The following is a 12,014-nucleotide window of genomic DNA, read 5'->3' on the forward strand; positions in this document are numbered from 1 at the left end:
TTGTTTCCAGTGAGAAAGCTGCTATCATTTTTATCTTTGTTCTTATTTATATAACGTGACGTTCTGTCTGGTTGCTTTAACATGTTTTTAACTATCATTGATTTTAAAAAACTTAAGTATGAGTAGCTTGGGTAGTTTTCTTTTTTTTTTTTTTTTATAACTTTATTTTGTTTATTGATTTTTTTTTATGAGGTGCTGAGGATTGAACCCAGTGCCTCACACATACAAGGCAAGTGCTCTACCACTGAGCCACAACCCCAGCCCATTGGGTAGTTTTCTTTGTTTCTTGTGCTTGGGTCTCATTAAACTTCTCAGATCTGAGCATGTGTAGTTTCATCTGTCCAATATGGAAAGTCTTGAACTTCATTTCTTCAAATGTATTCTGTTTTTCCCTTTGTCTCTTCTCCTATGGATACTCTATTACAACTATATTAGATCGTGGGAAGTGGCCCCCATAGCTCAGTGGTGTGCTATTCTTTAGTGTTTTTATTCAATAGTGTTTTATTTATTTTTTAGTTTTCGGCAGACACAACATCTTTGTTTGTATGTGGTGCCGAGGATTGAACCTGGGTGGCCGGCATGCCAGGCAAGCGTGCTACCTCTTGAGCCACATCCCCAACCTATTCATTCGTTATTTTAAAAAAAAATATATATTTTTAGTTGTAGTTGAACACAGTACATTTATTTTTATGTGGTGTTGAGGAACAAACCCAGGGCCTCACATGTGCTAGGCAAGCACTCTACCGCTGAGCCAGAACCCCACCATCTATCTATTCAGTAGTTTTTTGTTTCTGTGTTTATTGGATAGTTTACTATTGCGATGTCTTCAAGTTCACTAATCTTCTTTCAAAGTTCTTTGACAAACTCTAGAAGCCACATATATTTTTCTTGTCCCTAATGTGTTCATTCTGTCTTCTAATTATATGAAATACAGATACAATAATTTTTAATGTCTTTGTTTACTAATTTTACCGTTGGTGTTCATTTCTGAATTGGTTTTATTTTTTTATTTTTTTAGAGAGAGAGAGAATTTTTTTTTACCATTTATTTTTTAGTTTTTGGCGGATACAACATCTTTGTTTGTATGTGGTGCTAAGGATCGAACCCGGCCGCACGCATGCCAGGCGAGCACGCTACCACTTGAGCCACATCCCCAGCCCCCTGAATTGGTTTTAATTGACAGTAATTGACTAATCTCTTTTGTATGGTGATTTTTCTTTTTCTTTTTTAAATATATTTTTTTTAGTTGTTGATAGACCTTTATTTTCATTTATGTATATGTGGTGCTGAGAATTAAACCCAGTGCCTCACACATGCCAGGCAAGTGTGCTACTGCTGAGCCCCAGCCCCTGTATGGTAATTTTTCTACTTCTTTCATCCCTGGTCATAATTTATTGGAAGTGCTGGATATTTTTGAATTCTTATAAATATCCTTGAGCTTTCTTCTGGACACAGTTGAGTTACTTATAAACAGTTTCATATTTGAAAGGAAAAGAGAATCCCTGAGTCTAGGACTAATTTTCCCTAATACCAAAGCAGTACCCTTCTTGACTATCTGATTTCTCAACAATTAGAAGATTTTTGCAGTCTGCCTAATGGGCTTACAGGCTGTTTGTGGCCTCATGTGAATTCCTAAGTAAATACTTATACTTTTGAGTAGTTATTTTCCCATTCTCACATGAGATACACATCAGTACTCAAATGAACATTTAAGGAGTATCCCACTGCACATCTTTGAGGCCTTCCTGCCTTTGGGCTGATTTTTCATTTTTAGTACTCTGTTCTGGGAACTGTAGCTGCCTTGGCTAGAGTCCTGCTGAATTTTCAGCTTTGTTGTCCTCATCTCAGGGAGACAGATTGCTTGGCTCTGCCTCGCTCCACCTTACTTGGCCATGGCCTAAAAAATCTAGGTAGTAAGCTAGGGCAATTGTAAGATTTTTTTTTTTTGGGGGGGGGTTATTGTTTGTTTGCCCTCTCTCAGAAATTAGTTTTCTGTTCTGCCTAATGTCCAGTGTTTGAAATGTCCATTGTTTTGGGCCTGGAGGGTAGTTCAATGGTAGATTTTTTTATACTATTCTGTAGCTGTTTTTTTTTTAGTTAAATCATGTATTTTAGATATGTTTTCATATGAATATATATAAAGCCATCTAATTCTGTTAATTGATGCATAATACTACCCTGTTGTATAATTTTGTTATAATTTACTTGCCCTCTATTGATTGACATTTAAGTTCTTTCTAGTTTCAGGTATTTTAGTCAGTGAGTGCTGAAACAAAATCTCTGAACTTTCCTTTATGCACACTGATATTTCCAGGATAAATTCTTAGAAGAAGAATTCTTGAGTTAATAGAATATATGCATTTTAGGTTTCAGTATACAATGCCATGTTTTCTTCCAAAGAAATTTACATGCCCGTGTTTATAAGAATGATTATTTCCCTTTATACTTGCGATGTTGCAGTTCTTGATTTTAAAATTCTAAGCGAGGTTTAACCTGCATCTTTATGATTATTGGCTCTTTTATCAATATATTCTTTCTGTGGAATTTTTGTTGTCATTCTTTACACTCCCTCCCACTGTTTCTCCCAAGTATGTCTTTTATTGATTTGTAAAAGCACTTTGTGTATTAAGGATATTATTCTTTTTCATATGCAGTACAAATATTTTCCCCCACAATTTTCTGGGGGGGTGGATAATGTTTTTTTTTTTGCTTTGGAGAAGTTAAATTTTTTTTCATGATTTAGTGCTAATACATTATTTTTTAGTTATGCAAAATATTCATGCATATTTTAGAATAAAAGTGAAAGTTTTCTATCAGGTCTACTCTATTTTCCAAGTTAACCAATATTAGTAAACTTTATAGGAATGTGTCCAGACTATTTTTTTTAAACACAAAATATATATAACCTGGCATCTATAAATACAGGTTTTTTTGTTAATTTAGATCAATATTATTTTGCATGTTTTCCTTTTTTTTTTCAATAGAGAGCTTCCTGAGTTAGTTCATGTAGAAATAACTTGTTCCTCTCAACACCTAATTGGTATTACTTAATTGTCTAACACTAAGTAACAGTTGTCCAGCTGCTATATAACAAAACACTATAGACTGGGTAACTTATAAACAACAGAAATTTATTGCTCACAGGTCAGGAATTTCAAGATCGGGGACTCAGCACATTTAATATCTGAAAGGCTTGCTGTCTGCTTTATAGTAGTACCATCTTGCTGTCTTTACTTGGTGAAAGTGATGAACAAGCTCCCTGCTGCCTCTTTTATAAGGGCATTCATCCTATTCATGAGGATTGAGTTCTCTTGACCAAAGACCTCATCTCTCAAAGCCCAGCTTTTAATACTGTTTAAGGTTTCAGCATGGGGATATTAAAATATTTGCACCATAGCAGTAGTGTTTATATGTGGATTATTAGCCTTTATCTTATTAATACATATTTAGATTTTTTTCTGTTTTTGCTGTTAGAAACAGTGTTGCAATAGACATTTATAAATCATGGTTCATATTTGTTATTTCTAAGACATTTAAAAAGTAACAAGGTCTTGTAGGATCAAGATTATGCTTATTTTAATTATTGATAAGACACTGAATAATCATTCCCTTATCAGTCCATACTCATATCTTACTAAAGATGTGAGTGCTTCCTCCCTCCCTCCCTCCCTCCCTCCTTCTCTCTCTCTCTCTCTCTCTCTTTCTTTCTTTCTTTCTTCTGAAGATTGAACCAGGGATGATCTACCACTGATCTCCATCCTCAGTTCTCTTTTATTTTTTGAGACAAAATGTCCCTAAATACTCTAGGCCAGCCTTGATCTTCTGCCTCTCCTGCCTCAATGTTTCCAGTAGCTGGAATTAGAGGCATGTGACATGCCTGACAGGATGAGTTCTTCCTTCTCCACTGTCAACATTTGATGGAGTCTGTCTTTTAAATTTTTTATAATCCAGAGTTAAAGTGAATTGTTTTATTTAGTTTTATCATACTTAGTACTGAAGTGAAGGATCTTTTCATATGCTCTTACCTGTTTGGAAGCTTTATCCATTTTTGCATTGGAATTTTTGTATTTGCATATAAAGTTTTTTTTTTCTGGGAAAAAACCCCACATTTTTCTGTACTTTCACACTGAATACTTCTGCCAAGTGTGTTTTTTCCCCCCACACTGACCATACCTGTTTGATCCTAGAATTTAATTAAATTCTGACCACTATTTATCTAGAATTAGCATTACCTCTCACAAGTGACAGGCTTACTTCTAGAAAACTACCCCCCATTTAAGAGGCCACTTGTAAGTCTGACCTCCTGTAATTTGACGGATGCACTATAAATCCCAGGTTCTAATGAATACCTCCTCTGCTTTGATAATTTGCTAGAATGACTTACAGAACTTCGGAGAACATTTTAAATTTACCTTTTTATTATTAAAGATGTTGTGTAGGGTGCAGATGACAGCCAAACGAGGAGGAGGTATGTAGGGCAAGTTCAGAAGCAGAACCCTCTGTCTCTGTTGACTAAGGGTGGCATCCCTCCCTGCACGAGTTTGTGTTCATTCACTAACATGAAAGTTCATAAAGTCTCCTTGTTCAAAAGATTTTATAGAGCTTAATCCTTACTTCCCACCTTCCCTGAGGGTAAGGAGAAAGTGTTAACCCTGTGTTCAAGTACAAATGCTAACCCTTAATCTGTTGACTGGCCCCATCCTGAGGTTTAGGGCCTTCCCCTCAGTCACCTCATTAGCATAATCACCAGTAAGATTCATGAGGCTTCTTATGAATAACAGAAGACTCATATTACTTTGGATACACCAAGTTTTAAGGAGTTCTGTGCAGGGAACCAGGGACGAAGACCACGTATGTTTTATTATCCTATATATCTTATGAATATTAACATTTTATATTAGTATTATTTTAAGGGTGTATGGCCTATTTGTGAAGCTGTAAAGAGTATATAAGTGTGACATAAATGGTACAGAATGTTGGTGATTACTCAAAAACGCTTTATAGAAGGTGTGGGCCCTTAAGCTGAATGTTTTAGGAATGACCAAGCTTATATATTTTCTTATTTTGGTTTTAAGTTTCATGAAAGTAGTCCCAACATATCAGATGGCTACTTAATCTCCTATTGATTGTTTAAAACAAATCTGAGAGAAAAGCATCTTTATCTTATGCTATTATCTTTTCCATTCTGATTTAGGACCTTACTAAAAAAAAATTCGTGACTTGATGTTAAAAATGGCCACATATACAATCCCAAGTGCTTGTTGACTGCAGAAGCTCCTGTCAATCAAGATTAAATAGCTATAAAATTGAAAATTAAGAATGTAATGTCATGTTTACCATGCTATCCTGCAATGATATTAATTATCTGTGGTTTATTTTACTATAGAACATGGGCCTGGAATTGATATATTTACACCTGGTAAACCTGGAGAATATGACTTGGAAGGTGGCATATGGGAAGATGAAGATGCTCGGAATTTTTATGAGAATCTCATTGATTTGAAAGCTTTTGTTCCAGCCATCTTGTTTAAAGACAATGAAAAAAGTTGTCAGAACAAAGAATCTAGCAAAGATGATTCCAAAGGTAAATTCTAGAGGACAAAAACTAAGTGCTGCAAAAAATCAGCTTTAAAAAAAATAAAAGTTGTAATATGAACATTATATTAGGTTTTTTTTTTTTTTTGGTGGTGGTGTTAGGGGTTGAACCCAGGGCATAGTGCATGTGAGGCAAGCACGCTACCAACTGAGCTATATCTCCAACCTTGTAATATGAACATTATATTAAATGAATGACAGAATAATGTGGAGTAGAGCATTAAAAGATGATAATTAAGACACTTTCCCCAGAGTCAATACATTTAAATTAGCATGTACTAATTTGAAAGTGTTTGTTTTTAATATCTTAAGAGTGATTTCTTACGAGATCTTGGTAAGACTCCAACTTTCCCACTCAGATTGTTGGGGAAAGTGTAAGCACTAAAGAGCATTAATTTAAAATTATTAACTTTGTCTCAGGGTGCTGCATCATTTGTCTGAATTCTACCATTCCTCCCCACCGTGCTATACTTTACTTCCTTATGTATGCCAACTTATTTTCCTTGGATAAATAATAAATATCTTGAGAGCAAGGATCACATTTTAAGCTTTTTTTCTGAATGTTTAGTAGCTTAGTGTGATTCCAAATATATAGTCAAAAATCAGTAAATGCCTTTTTGATTGTAAGACATCAAGAAACATTGGGGAGTAAATATATTTGAAAAGATGAATGAAAGAGAAAATAGCAGTCTATTTTCATTTAGAAATAGCATGATTCAATGGCATTTGCAGGTAAATGGATAGAACTAGAAAATATTATGCTAAGTGAAATAAGCCAATCCCAAAAAATCAAAGGCCGAATGTTTTCTCTGATAAGTGGATGCTGATCCATAGTGGGGGGTGAGTAGGGAAAAATGAAGGTACTTTGGATTGTGCAGAGGGAAAGAACTATGGGGATGGAAAGGACAGTAGAATGAGACACTATTACCCTATGTATACATATGATTACACTACTGGTGTGATTCTGCACCATGAGAAGTTGTGCTGCAGTTGAATGTGTCAAAATGCATTCAACTGTCATATATTAGAACAAATTAAAAAATTTAAAAAAGAAACAGCATAATCCATACTAAGTTGGAGCTCTCATTCTCCTAAATATGTTATGGCATCAGGTATCAATAAGACATTTCTGCTTTTAATGCAGAAATTAGGTGATTAGTGGACATAATAGAGAAAGCTGAGAAATGTTTTAGTGTAAGTTCTTTTTTAAAAGATATTTTTAGTTGTAGATGGACATAATACCTTAATTTATTTTTAAAAATTTATTTTTTATGCTAATTTGTTATATATGACAGCAGAATGCATTACAATTCATATTACACATACAGAGCACAATTTTTCATATCTTTGTATACAAAGTATATTCACACCATTCGTGTCTTCATACATGTACTTTGGATATTGATGTCCATTTATTTTACTGTCTTTCCTACCTCCATGCCCCCTCCCTTTTCTCTCACCCATTTGCCCTATCTAGAATTCATCTAATTTTCCCATGTCCCCCAACCCATTATGAATCAACATCCTTATATCAGAGAAAACATTTGGCATTTGTTTTTTGGGGGGTTTGCTAACTTCACTTAGCATTATATTCTCCAACTCCATCCATTTACCTGCAAAAACCATGATTTTATTTTCTCTCTTTTTTTTTTTTTTTTTTTTTTTTTGTGGTGCTAGGAATTGAACCCAGGACTTTGTGCATGCAAGGCAAGCACTTTACCAACTGGACTACATCCCCATCCCCGATTTTATTCTCTTTTAATGCTGAATAATATTCCATTGTGACAATACCTTTATTTTATTTATTTATTTATTTATTTTTATGTGGTATGGGGGATTGAACCCAGTTCCTTACACATACTAGGCAAGCACTCTACCCCTGGCCCCTAAGCATAAATTCTTTGAATTCAGATTTTTTTTTTTTTTTTTTTGGTAATTTTTACTTAGGAAAAAAAAATTAAACACAAAAGAAAAGGTAGTAGAGTGAATTTGAATTTACCCATCATCCAAATTCAACATTTATGAACATTTTGCAAATCTTGTTGCACTAAGATTTTAGCTATTTTACTTTGATATATCCCATGTTTGGATTTCCTCTAACTCCTAGACCTCTAAGTTAAAAGGATCTTTTTCTTCTTTTAAAAAATATTTATTTTTTAGTTATAGGTGGCATACTGTTTTTATTTTATTTTGTGTGGTGCTGAGGATCGAACCCAGTGCCTCATACATGTAGGTGAGCACTCTACTTCCTGAGCCACAGCCCCAGTCCAAAAGGATATTTTTCTAATTAATCTTTCTGTATCTACTGTCTTTTGTTTTTCTAATTTATTTTGTATTGCTGCCAAGCCAGTTTTTTTTTTTTTAAGAGAGAGGAGAGAGAGAGAGAGAATTTTAATATTTATTTTTTAGTTTTCGGCGGACACAACATCTTTGTTTGTATGTGGTGCTGAGGATCGAACCCAGGCCGCACGCATGCCAGGCGAGCGCGCTACTGCTTGAGCCACATTCCCAGCCCCCAAGTCAGTTTTTTAAAAAAAATATTTATTTTTAAATTGTAGTTGGACACAATACCTTTATTTTATTTTATTATGTGGTGCTGAGTATTGAACCCAGGGGCTCAAATGTGCTAGGCGAGTGCTCTGCAACTGAGCCACAACCCCAGCCCTCCCAAGTCAGTTTTTGTATCATATCACATTTAAATATTATATCTTAGTCATTACCCTGCAAAGGCATACTGTGTAAAGGAGAAAGTTTGAACTTCTTAATTTGGCATTTGAGACCTTTTTTAAATCAGCTTGATTTCCCCTCATCTTTAGCACAGATCCTCATGCTGTAGTTGCCCATCCATCAGTCCATCTCTTATTCTGTATGCTATTTATTCATTAAAGTTACGGTCATTGTTCTCAATAAGCATAATGTATTTTACACCTTTGTTTTTGTGGTGCTGGGGATTGAATTCAGGGCCTTATTCTTGGTAGATGCACATTCTACCACAGAGCTACATCCTTTGCACTGCATATTTGTATTTTATAAAATCAACACATATATACATAATACACATACACATAATGAATGCGCCAAATATATGTGTAGTTTCTAAGACAAGTGGTGCAGATTTTGTTGATCCTTATCTTTTTTGCAAGCACTCTATGTGCAAGCACTCTTTTTTGCAAGATTCTGTGTGACATTTAGTTCAGATATACTTGTTCTTTTTTTTTTTCCTTTTAATTTTTATTTTCTGTAGTGGCAGGAATCAAAACTCACACAAATGCTCTACCAACTGAGAAGCCCCTTGTTCTTTGTTTTTAGAGTTAAAAGAACCTAAGGATAATAAAGAGGTATCAAGTCCTGAAGACTTGGAACTTGAGTTAGAGAATCTAGAAATTAATGATGACACCTTGGAATTAGAGGGTGGAGATGAAGCTGAAGATCTTACAAAGAAACTTCTTGATGAACAAGGTAAAGGACTATTTCATGAATTTTCATTTTTGATTATTTTGTACACAAAACTATTGCCTAAAAATATGGATCTTTTCTCTTTAATTCTCTTTTTTTCTTTTTCTTTTTTGGCAGTACTAGTGATTGAACTCATGGTCTCATGAATGTTTGTCATGCACTCCCATTCCCTACCGACCTAATTCTGTTTTTTAATTCCCTATTTTTTTGTTGTATTCAGGCTATCACTTTTAGAATTAGTTTTAGGACAAAATATTACCCAATATTATGTGACTATAAGCTTTATCATTTAAATTATACATATCTTAAGATATTTCTGACAACGTGCTAGCGTTGTCCTGGTATTTTAATTCTGTGATTAGCCTTAAAAACTTAAAATGAATGTATTTGAAAGTTGTCTAAAATGATTAAAAAATAGAACTAGCATATCAGTTTGTGTTAATTTTATCTTTATGATAGAGTATGTTTTATATTTAATAATAAAAATATTCATTATTCTCTAAATACTTCCTATTGAGTTTTATTACTTAGGATTCTTTATTAGAAATATACCTTTTGTCTGTTGATTTCATTGTTTCCTACTGCAGATTTTCTTTACTAGTGAAAGGAGGGTAGTTATTGCTGGAGGATGCCCTATGCTTAAACCACATCAGCTAATGACATTGAGGAAAAGAGAATTTCTCTCCTACTAACTGTATATTAATATCACAGAAGGACTTTGGCTAGTCCTATGTCATTCTGTGCAGCCCAGAAAAATCATAGTATGCTGTGCTTTGATTGGCAGCAGCTACCCCCATCAGAATCTCATGGAATGGGATACTTAGCTCTTCAAAGGCAAGATTTGGGAGTGCTGTGTTGAAGACCATAGAGGATAGAATCTGGACAGATAAAAATATTAGATTTAGTATAAAGTTACATATATTTTATGAGTAAGTTTATGTTTCTTAATGCAAAAAGTTTACCTTTTTGTGGATGATATCTGAACACTGGTAGTGATTTAGGGTTATGATTCTAGAGATTCCCAGGGTTTCTAGAAATATTTTTAAAATTGCTTAATGTTTTCATGGTTATGAAAAGAAGTCTAAGATGATCTATTTCCCAAATAACGGATAATTGGGTGCTTTTATTTTAATCTGTTTTCTGTGTAATTTTTAAACCTATTTTAAAACTAATTTTATATTAGAACAAGAGGATGAGGAAGCCAGCACTGGATCTCATCTCAAGCTCATTGTAGATGCTTTCCTCCAGCAATTACCCAACTGCGTCAACCGAGATCTGATAGACAAGGTATTCTGATTCTTGTGTAATTTTGCTCAAGCACATAGAACTTGCAGGAATCTTCTAATTTGTAATATTTGGCTTTTAGACTATTTAAACAATAAAATGAACCATTTTTTCAGATGGAGTCTTTTATGGGAATTCAACATAAACACAGATAAAGTTGGAGCCAATCTGTAGATGTTTTGTTTGGGAATGGAACTGGCTCCAGAATCCTGTTGGCTTGATACCTTTTGCCTTCAAATAGAGATCCTTCAGTTTGGAAAATAGTGTCTTGAGAGGCTCTTAAAGTGTGGTCTTTGGATTACTGATGGCATACAAGCCACTTTCAGGGGCTCTATGAGGTCATAACTTCTGATAAAATACTCAGACCTGGGCTGGAGAATACAGCTCAGTTGGTAGAGTGCTTGCCTTGCATGCACAAGGCCCTGGGTTCAATCCCCAGCACCAAACACACACGCACACAAAAATACTCAGATTCTTTTTTCTTTAAACTCTTTTTTGATGTTTGCAAAAATGATGGTGGTAAAGTTTTTAGCATTTTTAGCATGAATCAAGGCATTATTACCATTGTGTTCTTTACTGCCATGCATTTGTAATTAGTGCCACTTTTCCTTTATCTCTGTGATAAAGTCATAAAAATGAGTGATTTTATAATAGTTTAGTGTTTTTTTCTGGAGTGGTGCTGGTGATTAAGTCCAGGATGCTCTGCCACTGAGCTATACCCAAGCCTGATGTACCCTCTATCCTCCACCTTTTTCTTTTTTTTGAGATAGCATGCCACTAAATTGCTTAGGTTGGCCTTCAACTTTGGCCCTTTTCAGGCACTCAAGTAGCTTGGATTACAGGCATGTACCACCACACTTGGCACACTTCAGCCTTTGAATATATATCCTTTGAATCTGACCAAGTGGCAAGGACATGTAAAGCACTTCTTTCCTTAAGGTTGTCTCAAGGAAAATTATTTATGTGATGGAGTTGTAAGCTAACTAGTTGCTTTGATCATAGAATGCTATTTTTACTTGGTAGAACTAATGGATAAAACCACGGTTATTCTAACTTAGGAATTAGCAGAAATTTTTCTAAAATGAACTCTGAGTCTATCACTTCAAGGAAAATAATGAATAGTATTTATTACCAATGATTAATTTTGACTTTTTAGTGGGGCATGGTGGCACATGCTTGTAATTCCAGCAGCTTTGGAGTATGAGGCAAGAGGATTACAAATTCAAACTCAGCCTCATGGATTTAAAGGAGACCATCTCTCAAAATTTATAGCAGGTGAATTCACAGTGGCTAAATGTGGAATCATCCTAGATACTCATCAATAGATGAATGGATGAAGAAGCTGTGGTATATATACACAATGGAATATTACTGAACATTAAAAGAGGATAAAATTGTGGCATCTCCAGGTAAATGGATGGAGTTGGAGAATATCATGCTAAGCAAAGTAATCCAATACCAAAAAACTATAAAGGCTGAATATTTTGTCTGATTAGTGGAAGCTGATCTATGATTGTGGGGGCGGGGAGGGTATGGGAAGAATGGATGGAAGAACTTTGAATTGGGCAAAGGGGAGAGGGGGGAGGGGTTATGAAGGTAGGAAAGATGGTGGAATGGGATAGACATCATTAACCTAGGTATATGTATGATTGCACAAATGATGCGTCTCTACACTGTGT

The 12,014-nt window shown here is 34.8% G+C and overlaps 1 protein-coding gene across 2 annotated transcripts in view; it reads left to right on the forward strand.

Annotated features, from left to right (window-relative positions):
* Upf2 (UPF2 regulator of nonsense mediated mRNA decay) overlaps nucleotides 1-12,014 on the forward strand; it is a 115,247-nt gene that overhangs the window by 21,725 nt on the left and 81,508 nt on the right. For both annotated transcript variants that reach the window (XM_026408550.2, XM_077802257.1), the window contains exons 5-7: nucleotides 5,387-5,584; nucleotides 8,905-9,054; nucleotides 10,235-10,338. In XM_026408550.2, the coding sequence (XP_026264335.1) occupies nucleotides 5,387-5,584; nucleotides 8,905-9,054; nucleotides 10,235-10,338 (452 nt within the window). The remainder of the gene's footprint in view (nucleotides 1-5,386; nucleotides 5,585-8,904; nucleotides 9,055-10,234; nucleotides 10,339-12,014) is intronic.

Source organism: Urocitellus parryii, chromosome 9, assembly GCF_045843805.1.
Source record: "Urocitellus parryii isolate mUroPar1 chromosome 9, mUroPar1.hap1, whole genome shotgun sequence".
Taxonomy (NCBI): Eukaryota; Metazoa; Chordata; class Mammalia; order Rodentia; family Sciuridae; genus Urocitellus; species Urocitellus parryii.